This window comes from Cervus elaphus, chromosome 17 (assembly GCF_910594005.1).
Source record: "Cervus elaphus chromosome 17, mCerEla1.1, whole genome shotgun sequence".
Lineage (NCBI taxonomy): Eukaryota > Metazoa > Chordata > Mammalia > Artiodactyla > Cervidae > Cervus > Cervus elaphus.
This window is the reverse complement of record NC_057831.1, coordinates 17,296,526-17,315,616: the sequence shown is the minus strand read 5'-3', so window position 1 is coordinate 17,315,616 and position 19,091 is coordinate 17,296,526. Positions and strand designations below refer to the sequence as shown.

Here is a 19,091-nt window from a genome sequence, read left to right as displayed (position 1 = left end):
CTCTGTCCACGGGATTCCCCAGGCAAGAATACTGGAATAGGCAGCCATTCCCTTCTTCAAGGTATCTTCCCAACCCAGGGATCGAACCCAGGTCTCCATTGTAGGCAGATACTTTACCTACTGTCTGAGCACCAGGGAAGCCCCATACGAACACAATAATCCAGTAACAATTTCACTAATGAACAGCAGGATGTTGGTGAATGCCTCTTTTCCCTGCACTTAAGTTTTTCTCTCTTGAGGAAAGTAAGTGCTTCTTGTTACCACTGAGACCTTTTGGATCTATGACTTTTAAGAAAAAAAGTAAGAAAAATGGTTTCCTCTGCTTCCTGTTCAGAGGCTACTCACATTCTTTTATAACCTGGTCTCAAGTAAAAGACTCTGCTTTCAAATTCTTCCTTCCTTTGACTTATACTGATTGCAATCTGGCCAAACATTTGTTTGAAAACTCCCTTTGCTCCTAGGGCAGGGTTTCTTTGTGTTGGTCTTAGAGAGAGGCAGTTGTTCTTTTAACAGAAATTGATCTTTAATCAGTGTTCTGCAGTGCCTTATAGAGGTGATATGCAAATAACCGCGAATCAATCCCAGGGCCGACAGACCAATGGGGAAGTCTATGCTGCATTAACTTGTAAATCAGAGTGCTTTCAACTGACCCGTTGGGCTTCCCTGGTGTCTCAGTGGTAAAGAAACCGCCTGCCAGTGCAGGAGACACAGTTAGATCCTTGGGTCGGGCAGATCCCCGGAAGAAGGAAATGGCAACCCATTCTAGTATTTCTTGCCTGGAACATCCCATGGACAGAGGAGCCTGGTGGGCTACAGTCCATGGGGTTGCAAGAGTGGGACACAGCTGAGTGACTGAAGACAGCAGCAACTGACCCCTGATGGATTTTCCATATTCTTCCCAAAATATGAGGCTGAAGTATAGAGGTTGAGAGATGACTGGATAGTGAGTACAAAAATATGAGCGTTTTTGGCCGTGGCTCACCGCTGACGTCTGTTTGTGTGTTGTCAGAGCTTTCCCGTAGGCTACACCAGCAAGCGATGTGAGTACACAGCCTGAGTTGGTGGGATCTGCACCATGTCGGCCCGGGGCCGTCTGCGCGGTGGTGCTGCCTTTCCTGCCGCTCCTGGGGCTGTGCGGAGCTCACTACCACAGGTGATTTGCTTCCACTGGAACTTTCTGCCTCCTTCGAGCTCCTCGCAGGGCCTCTTGGAGATGAGCTTCTTCTACATACTTATTTCACTTAAAAACTGGAAGAACAGTAAAAAGAAAATAAAACAAAAATGACCCAGCGGTTCACTGCTCTAAAACATCAGTGGTTTTATTGTTCCTTTCCAGTCTTTGTCCACAGACCGATGTAGTTTATTGGGTGGTCATTTAACAGCATGCATTTTTATGTTCCACCTTTTTCTTTTAGCATCACAGGCTTCCCCTTACCCCATCCCCAGCCTGCATAACTATAATTTTTCATAAGTCCTGTCCATTGAGTTGATTTCCCACAAAATAATAACTTCTGTTCAAGAAAATCAGTATCTTCCCTAAATTGGAAGGAAGTTTCTGGTTCTTGGAGTTTGTGTTTTTAATCATTTCCAATTAAAAGCTTAGAACTGTGGAATAATAGTATTTACATATTTATTACAAAAAAAAAAGAAACCAACCCATTACTTTGGGCATCACATTGTTTGCTTATTTTCCACTTTCTTAAAAAGTAGGCCAGTGTCATCCACTATCCTCAATATTGAAAAGCATTTTATGCACTATTGTAGCTTGTCTGGCTAATTTAGGGCTTAATAAATGCTTTCTGTTCTTATTGTTATGATTTTCCAAGAATCGTAAGCTTCCCCACGGAGTCCCACATTCCAAACCCTTTTCTATCTTGAGACACAGGATTCATGGGCAAAAACTTGACATTTTAATTCAGTGATCCGTCAGTAAACTTTGTACTTTCTAGCCTAGTGTTCAATCAATATGTTGGATGTTTGTAGACAGAATACTGAATAATCAACTGTTCATCCATTAGACAGAATGTCAAAAGAAAAGCAGATGTTTGGCAAATACTGGTTAAAAAAAAATGGAAGGAAGAAACTTAAGTCCACATGTACTATAATTATTAAGTTTTTTTTTTTTCTTATTCTATGGACTATAAGATAGTAAGATTCTCTTGGGATCAAATTAAAATTGCCAACTTAAACATTGCCATATCACTGATGTATACCAGTAAATACAACTCCAGCACTGAGCTTGTCAGTTAGATGTGTTAAGCAATTTTCTTTAAAGAGATAAAATCAGTTATTCCTCCCTTTGTATCAGTCTTGCCTGTCTTATTTAGATTAACTGTCCAAACACTGTTTGTTTTGTGTATCTCTGAAAAGGCTATTTGTGAAACTAAATAATTTTTTAAAGTATGGTAATGTAACTACTTCATGAAACTTGATTTCTTGAAAGGCCTGCTTTGTAAGAAAATCAACAGGAAGTAAGGTGAAAAGACAGCCCTCAGATTGGGAGAAAATAATAGCAAATGAAGAAACAGACAAAGGATTAATCTCAAAAATATACAAGCAACTCCTGAAGCTCAATTCCAGAAAAATAAATGACCCAATCAAAAAATGGGCCAAAGAACTAAACAGACATTTCTCCAAAGAAGACATACAGATGGCTAACAAACACATGAAAAGGTGCTCAACATCACTCATTATTAGAGAAATGCAAATCAAAACCACAATGAGGTACCATTACACGCCAGTCAGGATGGCTGCTATCCAAAAGACTACAAGCAATAAATGCTGGAGAGGGTGTGGAGAAAAGGGAACCCTCTTACACTGTTGGTGGGAATGCAAACTAGTACAGCCACTATGGAAAACAGTGTGGAGATTCCTTAAAAAACTGGAAATAGAACTGCCATATGACCCAGCAATCCCACTTTTGGGCATACACACTGAGGAAACCAGATCTGAAAGAGACACGTGCACCCCAATGTTCATTGCAGCACTGTTTATAATAGCCAGGACATGGAAGCAACCTAGATGCCCATCAGCAGATGAATGGATAAGGAAGCTGTGGTACATATACACCATGGAATATTACTCAGCTGTCAAAAAGAATTCATTTGAATCAGTCCTAATGAGATGGATGAAACTGGAGCCCATTATACAGAGTGAAGTAAGCCAGAAAGATAAAGAACATTACAGCATACTAACACATATATATGGAATTTAGAAAGATGGTAATGATAACCCTATATGCAAAACAGAAAAAGAGACACAGAAATACAGAACAGACTTTTGAACTCTGTGGGAGAATGTGAGGGTGGGATGTTTCAAAAGAACAGCATGTATACTATCTATGGTGAAACAGATCACCAGCCCAGGTGGGATGCATGAGACAAGTGCTCGGGCCTGGTGCACTGGGAAGACCCAGAGGAGTCGGGTGAAGAGGGAGGTGGGAGGGGGGATCGGGATGGGGAATAAGTGTAAATCTATGGCTGATTCATATCAATGTATGACAAAACCCACTGAAATGTTGTGAAGTAATTAGCCTCCAACTAATAAAAAAATTAAAAAAAAAAAAAAAAAAAAAAGAAAATCAACAGGAAGTGGTATGTTCCACAAACTATACCTTGAAACTTTGGAACTGTTTATATTAATCATTTCAATTGTTCTCCTTGATGCCTTTGGCTAAAAATAATAACCCACACCATTTCCCAATGGGTTCCATCTGTTACATGGAATTCACAGCTCCTGGGATGGGCTTCCAGAGCAGCCCCTATCTTCCTATTGCCCTTCCTCAGATGGGCAGATGGGAAGATCCCCTGGAGAAGGGAAAGGTTCCCCACTCCAGTTTTCTGGCCTGGAGAATTTCATGGACTCTAAAGTCCGTGGGGTCGCCAAGAGGTTGGACACGACTGAGCAACTTTCACTTTCAGATGGGCAGACAGGCCTGTGTGGCTGAGGGCTGCACTCCCAAAGGGAACTGAGCTGCCATCTGCCTTGAGGTAGTAGCGCTGTTTGGGAATCTCGAGGCTGGCTGGAGTATTTCCCACCACCATTCCTTCATTGCCTTCCCTTAGATGGCTGCTCAGATGTGATGTACCTGTCTCTCTCCCTCTTGAGGGTGGGTTCTGAGGACAGGGGTCCCTGTTAGATCTCCTTTCCTTTTACCCCCTCCCCTAGGGCATGACACCATGCCTAGCATAGACCTGGATGGAGCCTAGGCTTTATATCTGGTGATTGAAAGCAAAACAAAGCAAAGCACAAGAGGAGAGTTATGAGTTGAGTTTTATCTGCAGCAAAATGAAGACTATCACTCAGGAGACAGCAGTTCAGATAGCTCTGAGAAACTGCTCCAAAGAGGTAGAGGGGAACGTCAGAATATATGTGACTTTGGTGAAGGCGGGGGGAGTACGTGTGATCAAGCACCTATTTTTTGCAGAAGGTTATTGCTAGTCATGAGGAGCAAACATCACCATGAAGAATTTTAGTATTTTTCTAGGTACAAGGAGATGCAAGAATTTGGTTCATAAAATCTTTTCCTGAAAAACTTTTTAACTCTCTGAAGATGTGTCCTGCCAGATTTTCCCAGAGCACAGAGTGTTTCACTTCTGCTCTTCACCCTGAACTCCTTTCAGGGGGTGTTGAAGGTCAGCAGCTTCAGCAGCTCTTGACTTAATCCTTATAGAGGTAGATGGCACGTGCCCCTTTGTAGTTGGCCCATCACTGTGACCCAGCCCCTGGGCTGCCGTTGGTAGCCATGTGCCTTGGGTACATCACTACTATCTTCCAACCCCACTGGCTTCAGTTGTAAAATGGAGTTAATAGTTTGTGTGTCACACAATTGCTGTGATAGTGTTTCTAAAATAGGCACTCCCCTCTCTACAAATTCAAAGTCCATTTAAGCAGAGATTTTGTTGTTTTTCCATTGCTATGTCTCCAGTACTAGGACAAGGCCTAGGATATAGTTAGTACTCAGTCGATACATCCATGAATGCATGCATGACTTCCCCTGCCTCCCATGCCCTCCTCCTCCCTTCTCACAATACCTTGGAAATAGTGAAACATAATCTGTAAAATAATGCAGGAAAGAAGGCTTTAAAACCCGAAGTTATGCTCCTAGTTTCCTTAATACTTCTCTTCTCTCATGCATCTTAGGTACCTAAATTTCAGTAACGAAAGTAATTGTCTGACCATCGCTGAATGGGCTACTGTTTTGTTTTGAGATCGTCTCACATTTTGACTTTATTGCAGGACTCAGAAGCAGCTATTGAAAAATCCAAAGAATCCTTGTGAAGAACCAAGCGGAGATGTGATCCGTAGCAGGCCTGCAGATGGCGAAGCTGGGATGCCTTCTTGCCCCCAACCTTGGGTAATGTAACCAAAGCGCATGAAGCAACAAATTGGCTTTATATTAACCCCAGTTCATTTTTTCTCATTCTTTGCTGAGTTGAGAGAGACTGGAACCTATTATAACTTCCAGGTGGTGTTAATATTACCCAACACCACAACAACTGGGAGGTCCTGGGTGGGCAGTGGGGCTGGGGGAACTGTGTCCTAAATTAATCAGACAAGCTAAACTAGTGCCATAATGTAATGGCACAAGATGTTTATGGGATCCTTTTTTCTATCATGTACTTTCTTGCTATAACTTAGCTTTTTATGTGTTTGTGAAAAGTCTTTCCCAATTTTTAGGTGATCCCTTTCAGATGGATGTCTTACAAACTGAAGATTATGCTCCTAATTTTCTTAAAACTTCTTTTCTTACACATGTTTTAAGTCCTTAAGCTTCAGCAGCAAGAGTTTGCCAGCTTTAGCAAATAAAAATACAGAACACCTAGTTAAATTCATACTAATACTGAAAGTTCAATTTTAAATTCAAATATTTCTAGATATCCTGTATTTTGTCTGATAACCCTGTATATTTTCCAAAAAGCATAGTAACTGCAAAGTTCAAAATGCTTCATAGATCGTCCTCTTCAGTCACTGAACTTAGAACACTAGAGGGCAGAGATGGGACAAGCTCTCTTGCAATGGTTGGGATTTCCATTTCCAGGATCCTGTCAGAGACACGTTGACTGGTTCAGTGTGTGTTGTTGGTATCATTTGTGGTATATATTGTGGAAGAAGCTGGACCTGGCAGGCCCATGGGGAAGTGAAACCTGTGGGCACATAGAGAAAAGCTTATTAAGGGGGTTTGGAAGGTCAAAGGCATCACTTGGAGTCCTTCCCAAATCCCATCTTCCTGCCTCTACCTCATATGCATTTCAGAGAATAGCTTTCCTGTGGCTGTGCTTTTGACCAACAAGCAACCGTCTGTCTCTGCCCATTGTAGGCATTCAATGTGTACTTATTTTTTGGTTGAACTTGAGTACAGAAATGCAATAAGAAATGAGAATTCTGACTTTACTCTTCTACCAATTGGCTCATTTTCAGCAAGTCACTTAACCCCCGTTTCCTCATCAGGACTCCAAGGCATTTGGATTACATGGTTGTAAGGTCCCTTCTGTTTCTAGTGATTCCCTAAATGTGCGGTTCTGAGTGAACCTAGTTACAGAAATGTCCTCAGATCTTTGAAGCTTCATGACTCATGGAATCCTTCATTACCCTGATTTCATTGTTAGTCTATATGGTACTTCCTTCAGGTTTTAGGTAGCAAGTTTAGTTCATTTTATTTAAATCATAGGAGAGAAGGAAAAATGCAATCTGTGTGTATCTTCTTTTTATTTTCTTTCCCAAGGAACATGGCTACAATGACAATAGTTGATTTCTTTTTTTTTCCATTTATTTTTATTAGTTGGAGGCTAATTACTTTACAATATTGTAGTGGTTTTTGCCATACATTGACATGAATCAGCCATGGATTTACATGTGTTCCCCATCCCAATCCCCCCTCCCGCCTCCCTCCCACCCCATCCCTCTGGGTCTTCCCAGTGCACCAGCCCCTAGCACTTGTTTCATGCTGTAGCTCAGCTCAGCGGTTCCTTTGACTTCATCGTGTCTTCTTATTTAAAAACTCAGAGACACTTGCTGCTGTGAGCAGCGTTCGGACACAGGGCCATGGTGAGAGGCTGACCCCCAGTGGTCAGAACCGTCTTGATACCAACTGCTGCTGCCGGCATCAGTGAGCATGGGAGGGAGCACCTGAACGAGGAGAAGCAGCAGAAACAAATCTGGTTCCATCAGCTGCCTTCCCCAACCCAGGCCAGAATCCAGGAACCTATGTTCTTCTAGCAGAGAGGCATGTGGTTGGAAAATTTGCAGTGCAGAGGGCCGAAGTCTGGCTTGAGCCAGACAACCGAATGTCATTTCTGCTTTGGCCCAGCCTCTTCATTCATTCATTTCTCCACTCTTCCCCAGTAGCATATTGGACACTTCCTGACCTGGGGGCTCATCTTCTGGTGTCATATCTTTTTGCCTTTTTGCACTGTTAATGGGGTTCTCATGGCAAGAATACTGGAGTGGTTTGCCATTCCTTTCTCCAGTGAGAAAAATGGGCATGTGCCCTTAAACAGTGGGTCATGTATTAATTTTGCATTGTGTTACTGCAGGAGACTATTTTTTTTTTTTTTGCAGGAGGCTATTGATGAGGAGGAGATGGCAAGGATGCTTAGTGTTGTGGAAAATAAGAAGATGAAAATGTGTTCAGGGGATTCGCCATTCTCTCATCAACATTTTTTTCCCTAATCAACCATTCATTATTCTTCCTATACTTTTCTAAAAAGGAAATATGATCAAGGAAACTTTTTTTTCTTTTCTTCACTACATTTCTGAGTTAGGGGCTCATTATGTAGAGGGCCCGTTTCTGAACCAATGGAGCATAATCAACCAGAGTCTTAGGGGCATCCTCTCTGCTGGGTTACTGATTGGCAAGGAAGGACTTGACCAAACTGCATCCTTCATCCTGGGGCATGGGGTAACTTCTTTTCTTTCCTTTTATCTTTGACCTATTAATATTTTAATCTCTAATCTATCTTGTGTGCAAGTGAAAGTTGCTCAGTCGTGTCTGACTCTTTGCAACTACATTGACTATATGGTCCATGAAATTCTCCAGGCCAGAATACTGGAGTGGGTAGCTGTTCCCTTCTCCAAGGGATCTCCCCAACCCAGGGATCAAACCCAGGTCTTCCACATTGCAGGCGGATTCTTTACCACCTGAGCCACCAGGGAAGCCCAAGTATACTGGAGTGGGGAGCCTATCCCTTCTCCAGCAGATCTCCCTGGCCCAGGAACTGGACTAGGGTCTCCTGCATTGCAGGTTGATTCATCTCTTGTGAATGTGAGCCAATTAACTCTGGTCAGCCTGCATTGCAAGTCCCAATCAAATGTGGACAGTACAAACAATGACATAAATGATAATTCTGTTGACCAAAAAGAAATAATGTTGTTTTCTGGACCTGTCTTTTAGAATTTTGGTTCCCTAGCTGTTCAAGCATGAGAAGACAATTTCATGGATCCCTATAAAATAGTAGCTGCATTTATGTGTTCTTATTAGTCATGAGCCCATAATGAGCCCAAATTATTCAAATCTTAGTATATTTAGGTGAATTTTATTAACTAAGCACCTACACATATATTTGGAAAGTTGGAGCAGAAACATGTAAGAGACGTTATTTATCTGGTCTATGAGCAACCCCTAGACCTCTTGTAGATTCACGGGTTGCTTATGGGAAAAAGTAGTCCCTAGGAATCCATGGCCCAAAAGTTGGGATTCCAGAATTAGAATAGATTCTTCAATAAAGATATTAGTAGTGCCTAGTTGCTTTAACAGAGAGTAACATAAGGCTTCTCACTGAAAACTGAACCCTTCACTAGCCAGAGAAACAAAGTTGATAGGGCCTTCCTTTTGGCTTTCCCCTCCAATAGGATGAACATTACAAAGCCACAGACTTAAATGTATGTTGAGATAATTTATGAATTTTGACAGTGTTTTCTCTCTCCCTTTTGTTCTCTGCAGTTCGTGGTTGTAAAGGAACATCAAAACCTCGGGAATGGGAGTCCACCCGAGGCCCTCACGGAAGGCCTGGCAGCAGATATTGGCCAGTTTTCCCCCCTGGATCCTGGTGAATGAGTATCTTTATCTGGATCTTGACCTTTCCCTGAGTGTGGAAAGTCTCATCTATGCACAGAAGCAATAGGGAAATTGTATAAGCTATGTGAGCAACTGGCTGTATTGGAATGCCATAGAGCTTAGAGAAATATATTTGGACCAGATTCCTGTCTTATGTGAGGTTACCACATTCACTCAAAACTCTGGTCGCAGAGCAGCCTGCTAGATCCCTTTAAGCAAGCACACAGTGAGGGCCTCCTTATTCTGAATTACACTGGAGTTTGAGGTCATCCTTGGGGTTAGGATCTGTACTGGCTGTTGTCAGTATGGTTCCAGCGAAATTGTAAATGACTCCAAGAAAATGTGTTTCATGTTCTACAATAAAGGGTTCTTGTTAATTTAACTTGATCTGGGGATTATCCTAGGGATTGGGGGATCTGGGGATTCTCCTAGGGATTGAGGACTATATAAGTCTTATTAGGGTCTAGCCCTTAGCCAGATGCCTGGCCATCTGTGAAATCCAGTCAGACCCCTAGAAGAAGGGCCATAAAATCAACTCACATTTTTAGGCTGTTGTGGAGTTCAATCTGCTTCAGGTAGAAATGGAGTTAGATATGATTTGACATAATACTTTTACCAAGAGTTGCATTATGATAAGCTTCTTGGGCTTGGGTCTTAGATATATATCATAGTCGTATTTCCTAACTCACAGGACAAGGTTGAATACACTTTGTATCATAAACCTTTAGAAAGTTCAGAAAAAACTTTGAGACAATAGTTTCTCTGCTCATGAGAGGCACTTCAGCCCCACTTATGTTTTCTGATATTTGCCCTTTATAAATACACTGATTACCATTCTCTCCTCCTAGAACTTCCTTGTAGAGAGAACACTGGGTTCTTGTTTTGAAAAACTCACTCCAAACCCCCCTCTTATTCATGTTGCCATGTAACCCAGATTCAGTGTGACTTTATTTCCTAATTTGAGGAAGGCTCTGGATACTAAAGTATACTTCAGAATTGAACATTAAAACTGCAGTCAATATTTTACATATTATACACATATATTAATAACATATAAACTATATACTATATATAATATTTATTGTAGTTTTAATATGTGTTGTTAAACCTGGATAATGAAAATATTTGGCATTTTCAAAAGTTGCTTAGGGTTTTGTTATTTTTGAAAGTAGTGGAATACCTCCACATAGTACTTTTTCTTGAGGAGCTAAAAGCAAATAATTTTTTGGTATGAAAGTCATCTTCTTTAGAGGTACATATAATATAATTTTGCAAATGAAAGAGTATGGTTAAGCCCAGAAAACACTGAGGACTCAGTTAGCTGAGTATTTTCAGGAATAAGTTAGAGTCTCTCTCTTTTTGCTCATTCTGTTGCAAACAGTTTGACCCATTCTGTATAACCCACTCATATACCTGTCTCCCAATATGAGTCATCACATCCCCGATCATGTCTAGCCTGCTCATAAGTGTTTAATACCTGTTATGAAAGAGCACGTAGAGATTGGAGATGGGGAGGTAGAGTGGAAAATGAAATAAAAGCTCAAGATTGGCTCTGAACCAATTCTTTCTCTACTCCTGGAAAACCCATTAAACCACAAGCTAAACTAGTAGTGCCTCCAAAGTTACTTATTCACTGACCTAAACCACCATCAACTGGTGCAGGTTAGGGTAGAATACCATGTCAGGGAATAGGAATGCAACTGCATTTAAAACCCAAGCTCTGTTTTCAAGTCATTTATGGGCCAAATGGAAAGAGAGAGAGTTCACAGAGAAAGCTAAATAGCAATGTCAGGTAGCACAGTCCTTTGAATCATCTTAACTAACCAAAACTATTTTAATTTTTTAAAAATTGGGTTCAGAATGGCTTGAAAATAGGTTTATTTGTATCTCATATTTCAGGTCTACTCTCCAACCACTGTTGGGGTCTTGTTTGCTGGACACCGTAAGTGATGGGAATACTGAAATGTCTTTTTTCTGTTGTATAGCGTCCTTGGAACAGTCATCGTGGAGAATGGAGCCCCAGATGTATGTGGGCACAGAACAAGGAAGCTGCATTGCATCATCCAACGATAAAGGCTCCGGTGACCCTGGGATGAAGTGTAGCTTTCATCTTATCTCCGAAAGGGCTCGGCCCATTGCTGAGGGGGTTGAGAAATCCTGTCCTCTCCCATCAGCTTACCCTTTGTGGCAACAAAGGTCTCCACACCAAATGGAGCTGACACAGTGAAAACTTGAATTAAAAGTAAGATCATAAGGAATAAACTGTATTGACGGGCAGTAATACTTCATTTTAAAAGTAGAGGAAAAATACAGATTTTCCATCTATAATCTCTACAACGAATCACCTACTCAGAGTTGAAGGCAAATATATATTGCTTTTTGCTTCTTCCTTCAAGTAGTCTTACTGCAGACTTTCAAGTAAAGTAACCTGCAGAATTATTTGGTATCTCATTAGACACCAAAATAGGGAAAATAGTGCTTTATAAATTGTGTTCAAGTGTTCAATAATCAATACAAATTTTTTTCCTGCCCAGAAGCAATCTGGGGTTAAAGCAATCAATCATACTGGTTTGGTCAGTTATAATTTCTTTTATTTGGACAGAACATTTAGCTCAATCTTATGAAGTTGCTAGAATATTAAAATTACTGTTATAATACATCGTAGTCCTTTAACTTATCATTGGCATGGTCCATGATGGTAATTTTGCAGAATGAATTTTGATAAATTAATGAAAAATCTACTACTTAGAACCTTATTTCTTCAAAATTACATGGTTTATTTTTTCTATTTTAAAATCTTTGAAGGAAAACTTTTAAACCATTACCCAAGAGATTTCTCTGTTTCTGTCATTACTATCATTTTCCCCACAGAATTTTTTCTTCTAATGAAAATGGTAAATGCCCCCTCTGTATGTTTGCACAGAATTTTTACTTATTTTCAAAATATGAGATTGTAAGCAAATTGCCTGATTTATTTTTATTTTGGACAGCAATCAATTTTTAAATAAAACCAGTGCATGACATAAACATCTTATTGCATACCTGGTTAAGTAATAAATTATAGTTAAAGGGGATGTTAGAGTTAAAGCAAAGTGGTTTGACCAGCTTGCTATTGTTACTTTAAGCAAAACATATTTGAAATCTTTCTGTTATAAAATTTCACGAGGTATTCCAATTAAAGATTATTCTTGGAGACATTGTTATTACAAATTACAAAACTTAATACAGTTATCTGTGGATCATTTGGGGCTTTGGATTATTCAATTTATGCATTAACACTAGTCCCTTTGCTTGTCTTGTCTTTCCTTTCTCTTGAACTCCTTAAATTTTGATTATACCAGAAGTCAGCATGAAAAGCAGTTGAAGCACATCTCAAGTAGATACTTCTTAAAAGTTTTGGTAAAGATTTCGTGGGGCAAGAATAACTTACATTAGTTAGTTACTCAGCATGACCCTTTTCTCTAGTTAATTCAGATTTTTCTGCATTTGGTTTTCCTATGACAGTTGATAATCTAGAGGATCAGAAGACTTGTCATTTATCTCTAATGAGTGAATAGACCTCAGAAAAACTATAGTTATAATTCTCCCAATTATGTGAAAATTATATTACCAAGTGTGAATATTTTTTCTTCTTCCAAAAGTGGGCATTTTAAAAACTGTAAGTGTTTAGATTACATGTAAGTGTTTTAGCATCTCTTTTAGGATTCCAATGATAACCAAAGAGATGACATGAGACTATAATAGCCCATAACATAGTATTTTCTTTGAACTGTTGTCTTCAAGCTGGACAGTGACTCTGATACCTCATAAAATGGGAGCTTGTGGCATTGATCAGGCTCTAACACTATCTCCCTGGTCAAAACAGAAAAAACACATTTTGTGTCCTTAGTCAGCAAGTCACCCTGAAGAGTTCTTTTCCTTTGTTGAGGCTTCACATCTCTATCAGAAATATCCTCCTTTAAAAATCTATTTTTTAAAAAGAGCATTTTCATCTAAGATATTTGATTTGCACTTTTTCAGACTGAATATTTTTATTTCCTAAATCTTATGCTCTCATGCACAATGCCTGATTGTGATTCTGTTTGACTAAATGTCACCTACTACATTGCTGGGAAAGATTGACGGCAGAGGAGAAGAGTGTGACAGAGGATGAGATGGTTGGATGACACACCAATTCATTGGACATGGACTTGGGAGATGTGAAGGACATCTGGAGGATGGTGAGGGACAGGGAAGCCTGGCATGCTGCAGTCCGCAGGGTCACGGAGTTGGACACGACTTGGTGACTGAACAACACCGCCTACTACACATAACGTGAGCATTCTGCCTTCTTTTCTAGCACCTAATAGAAGGTGTGGTATACTCAATTCTTTTGAAACATTTGATTCCAGTTCTTCCTGTTAATCTTGATTTCCAACTATATCCTTTTCATGTAAATAAATGATTATCATGTGATCATTGAAAATGTATTAAAAGCACTAATTAATTTCTAAAAAAAAGAAAGATTGGGAGAAAGGGGAACTATCTAGGTAATTTAAACAGCTGTGACAGGCAAGATTTTGTCCTTGCTATTTAATTTTTCTTTCTTCTTTTTCTAAGTCTTTAAATGAGAAACCCTCTCTGCATTGTTTCATGCTGAACTCTTTTGTTCCATTTGGAACTTGACAGGGTTTCTGTAGCTAGTAGCCAAATGCTTACAATAACATGTGTTAGTCACTCAGTTGTGTCTGACTCTTTGTGACCCTATGGACTGTAGCCCGCTAGGCTCCTCAGTCCATGGGATTCTCGAAGCAAGAATACTGGAGCAGGTTGCCATTTCCTTCTCCAGGGGATCTTCCCAACCCAGAAGTCAAACCTGGGTCTCCTGCATTGCAGGCAGATTCACATACAATAACATAGCTCAGTAGGAAAATAATGTGATGGACATTGCATCTTAATCACTTACCTATTTGAACCAGAGACCTTAGGAAGTACATAAATTACCAAACAGGAAAATTTCCTAACTGGTGATCATTTCCTACTTTTTCTCCTCTACAGTGAATATTTAGCCCTTCTGACATGATTCAATTTCCATTTCTGGTGGGCCAGAAGGAAAAACTATGTGCCCTGCTCAACAGTTAAGACTTCAGAGTGCATTCTAAACTAACAGTTGTAAATCCCAGACCAATGCCTGAATTATCTGGGTTCTTATTTTTCATTTATACCACTCACCTGCCAAAACAATAAAGTACAGTAAAACTGTATTTTTCAGAACCCTTAGGGGAGTTCCTTTTGGACACTGAGGCAGGTGCTTACACCTCAGTTTCTTTAGCTCTAAATGAGGCATCCTTTGTGTGAAGCAAGTTGAAGTAACAGCTACACCAATACAAAGTAAGGTGTTCTTTCTACCACTGAGGTTTTGAGGTAATCAAAGCCTATTTCTCTAAACACCAAATATTCTTTAAAAAAAAATTTAGAATAATGGTCTTTCTTTACCACAATATGAAACACATTGAGCACAATTACACATTTTCCTGATGACAAAAGAATTTTGTTACACGCGAGGCATAACATAATAGCATGCTACAATTTTGTGATGATCAGAGCTCCTTTGCTGAATACAAAGGTCCTTAGAACTTGAGTTGAAATACTTTAACCTGTTATCTTTTATTACTTTTATGAATTTTCAGGTTGTCTGCTCTCACGCCTGTATCCATAGCCGCTCTTCATCACCTTCCCTTTGCTTCTGTTTTGTAAACTTGATGTTGAGATAACCAAGCAGGTTAACACTGTAAGGAAAGAGTATATGAATATTGAAGGAGAATTTAAGAATATTTCCTGTGTAAAGTATTACTTACACTTTAGCCCTTAAACTTTTGACATGTTGCATCCTTTTATGTTCTCCTTACTCTTCTCAGCTAAATTCTCAGAGTGCACATTATTGATTCCAGATAGACGAGGTGATGCTTGTATGTATTTAATGACAATACGAAATGTAGTGGTTACAAAGATGGTCTCTGAAGTCACAGAACCCTGCTTGAATCCCATTGCATCACTTAACTAGCTTTGTTACCATGTTCAAACTGCTTAATCTCTCTCAGCTTCAATTTCCTCATCTTCCTACCCCCTTCTGATGTCTATGTCAGAAGCTTTCTCTGTCTCCTTTATACTTTAATAAAACTTTATTACACAAAAGCTCTGAGCAATCCAGCCTTATCTCTGGCCCGGATTGAATTCTTCTCCTCCAGAGGCCAAGAACCCCGGCGTCTTTGCGTGATTCAGCAACAACCTTTCAGTTGGATGGCATCACCGACTCAATGGACATGAGTTTGAGTAAACTCTGGGAGTTGGTGACGGACAAGGGGCCTGGTGTGCTGCAGTCCATGGGGTTGCAAAGAGTTGGACTTGACTAGGCGACTGAATTGAACTGAACTGAGAATGGGAAGAATAATGTTACTGTTGTCAGAGGATTGTTGTAATTTTTACATGAAATAATGTGTGCAGAGCACTTAGCACAATGTCTACCAGAAAATAAAATGGTATTATAGCTATTATTTTGCTGTTTTCTGAGGCCACTGTTATAATATTAATAGAATCAGTATCAGTTCAGTTGCTCAGTCATGTCTGACTCTTTGTGACCCCAAGAACCGCAGCACACCAGGCCTCCCTGTCCATCACCAACTCCCAGAATCCACCCAACCCCACATCTCGTCCTCTGTCGTCCCCTTCTCCTCCTGCCCCCAATCCCTCCTAGCATCAGGGTCTTTTCAAATGAGTCAGCTCTCCGCATCAAGTGGCCAAAGTATTGGAGTTTCAGCTTCAAAATCAGTCCTTCCAATGAACACCCAGGACTGATCTCCTTTAGGATGGACTGGTTGGATCTCTTTGCAGTCCAAGGGACTCTCAAGAGTCTTCTCCAACACCACAGTTCAAAAGCATCAATTCTTCAGCGCTTAGCTTTCTTTATAATCCAAATCTCATATCCATACATGACCAGTGGAAAAACCATAGCCTTGACTAGATAGACTTTTGTGGACAAAGTAATGTCTCTGCTTTTTAATATGCTGTCTAGGTTGGTCATAACTTTCCTTCCAAGGAGTAAGCATCTTTTAATTTCATGGCTGCAATCACCATAAAACTGTAGACATGGTAGCAATTTTTTTAAAAAAAGAAAGTATAAACAACTTTGATAATAAAATTTTAAACTTAAGCCAAATGGACTATTGCCTAGGAAAAAAATCAGCTTACCAAACTTTCAGAGGAAGAAATAGTTTTAAACCCACTAAAGAAATTTTAAAAATTTAAGGGACTTTCCTGGGAGTCCAGTGTTTAAGAATCCATGTTTCCACCACCGAGAGTGTGGATTCTATCCTTGGTTGCAGGACTGAGATCGCGCACATCACATTTGGACAGTTTGGTGATTTCTTATAAAACTAAACATACTCTTAACATATGATCCAGCAATCAACTTTTTGGTATTCACTTAAAGTTGTTGAAAGCTTGTCTCCACACAAAAACCTGCACATGGGTGTTTATAACAGGTTTATTCATAATTTCCAAATTGATTGGAAGCAATCAAGATGTCCTTCCATAGGTGAGTGAATAATCTGTGATAATCCAGATAATGGAATATTATTTAGCACCGAAAAGAAATGAGCTATCAAAACTATGAAAAGGAGGAACCTTAAAAAAAAACTCCTAAGTAAAAGAAGGCAGTTGGAAAAAGCTACCGATAGATTCCAACTGTACAACATTCTGGAAATGGCAAAACTATAAAAAATCAGTGGTTCCAAGGGTTGAGAGGGAGACATGACTAGGTGGAGCACAGAGGGTTTTTAAAGCAGTGAAAATACTCTATGTGATACTATAATGGGAGACACATGTCATACATTTTCTCAAACTCAAGGAATATACCACCAAGGAGTAAATCTTAAACTGTGGGCTTTGGGTGACAATGGTGTGTCAATGAATGTTCGTCAGTTTAATAAACATACCGTTCTGGTGGGGGATGCCAGAACTGGGGGAGACTATGCATGTGTTGGGGCAAGAGGCCTATGGGATATCCTTGTGACTTCCTCCCAATTTTGCTGGGAAAAACTTCTATAAAACAACAAAAAATTATTTTAAAGGGAAACACTGCCTAACTCATTTCATGGGGTTGTTGCTGTTGTTCGGTAGTGAAGTCATGTCTGACTCTTTGTGACCCATGAACTGCGGCCACCGGGGTCCTCTGTCCAGGATTTCCAGTTGAGAATACTGGAGCGGGGTGCCACGCCCTGTTCCAGGGCATCTTCCTGACCCGGAGGTCAAACTTGTGTCTCCTGTGTTTCCTACATCAATAGGAGGATTCTTTACCACTTGAGCCACCTGGGAAGCCCTGTTATGGGGTTAATATAATCCTTAAGTAGACAAGTAAAGTGCAAGAAAGAATGCTTATAAATCAAACTCATTTATGAGTATAGATGCAAAATGTCTGAACAAAATATTAACTAATGAAATCAGGAATTAAACACAGCTTAAAATGACCAAATGGAAATTATATGATAAATGAAAATTTGGTTAACTATTTAAACCAGTAAGCATAACAGTAACAAATTAAAAGAATAATTTAATAAGTGTAGATTAAAGAAATGCTATAAAATTAAACAAGATAAATATTTAAAAACTTAAATACAAAAAATAAAACTTTTAAAGCATTCATAAATTTTAAAAATATACTTTAAAAAGACAGGTAACAGAAGTGATAAAAGTCAGAAGAAAATAGAATAATATATTTAAAGTGTTAAAAGAAAATAAATATATTTCTAGATTCAGCAAAAATATTGGTGAAAAAATGAAGGCAAAAATCAAAACTTTGGATAGCAAAAACAGAAAATTGGACACCAGAAGACATGTACCAGTGGAAGTACTAGTGATTTTTCAGACAGAAGTAAAATGATACCAGGTCTAATCATGAAAATATAAGAAATGAAGAACAATTAAAAGAACAAATATAAAAGTAAATTTAAATGAATAAAGCCAAAAGTTACCCATGAACAATCTAAGTGGCCATCAATAGATGAATGGATAAAGAAGATGTGGTTTGTTTATATAATGGAATATTATTCAGTCATAAAAAGAATGAAATAATGAATCATGTCATATGCAGCAACATGGATAGACCTAGAGAATATCACACTAAGTGAAGTAAGTCAGAGAAAGACAAATACCATAAGATATCACTTATAGGAGGAATCTAAAATATGACACAAATAAACTTATTTACAAAACAAAAGTTAAAGAGAATTAACAAGGAGGACTTGATGTATCAGATATCAGAAATTACATACAAACCAATGGCCATTAAGAAGTGTAGTATCATTGTAGGAATATATTAATAACAATGGACAAATAAAATACAAAATACAGATATTAAAAAACTTGAAAGATGATAGAGTGGGACAGAGTGGCACATCAGTGGGATAAGAATGGAGTATCAGTACATACACCTGAAAAAAATCAGTTTTCTGTACAGAAAATAAGGAAACAAATACCCACTTGACACATTTACCAAAAAAAATCAATCTAAGGTAGACTGTAAACTTAAATGTGGAAGGCAAAGCTATAATGCCTTTACAAACATTTATAGGATCATATTTTAATAACCTTGGGTTAAAGGAAAATCTCTTAAGACCTCAAAAAGAAAAATATCAATAAATTTTAATTAAAATTAAGAACTTTTCTGTTCCTCAAAGCACATCATAAAGAGAATAGAAAAGCAAGGTGTAACTTTGAAAAGAAGCTTGAAATTGACAAAGGATGTAAACCTAGAATATATAAGTACTTCCTAAAAGGAATGAGAGGAAACAAAGAGCAATAGAAAGAAACGCAGGAAAGAGAATGTAGATGTGACCTCAAACCACTGCTTTGAAATGTGTATATTACCATATGTGAAAGATCGCCAGTCCAGGTTCAACGCATGAGACAGGGCGCTCAGGGCTGGTGCACTGGGATGACCCAGAGGGATGGGATGGGGAGGGAGATGGGAGCGAGGGTTAGGATGGGGAACACATGTACA

At 39.2% G+C, this 19,091-nt stretch overlaps 1 protein-coding gene across 1 annotated transcript in view; it reads left to right on the top strand.

Annotated features, from left to right (window-relative positions):
- The window catches only part of EGF (epidermal growth factor), a 98,342-nt gene extending 86,272 nt beyond the window's left edge, over positions 1–12,070 (top strand). The window contains 4 exon segments of the mRNA XM_043870762.1: positions 1,023–1,153; positions 5,239–5,356; positions 8,942–9,047; positions 11,041–12,070. Coding sequence (XP_043726697.1) covers positions 1,023–1,153; positions 5,239–5,356; positions 8,942–9,047; positions 11,041–11,282 — 597 coding nt within the window. The 3' untranslated portion in view covers positions 11,283–12,070.
- The last annotated feature ends 7,021 nt before the right edge of the window (positions 12,071–19,091 follow it).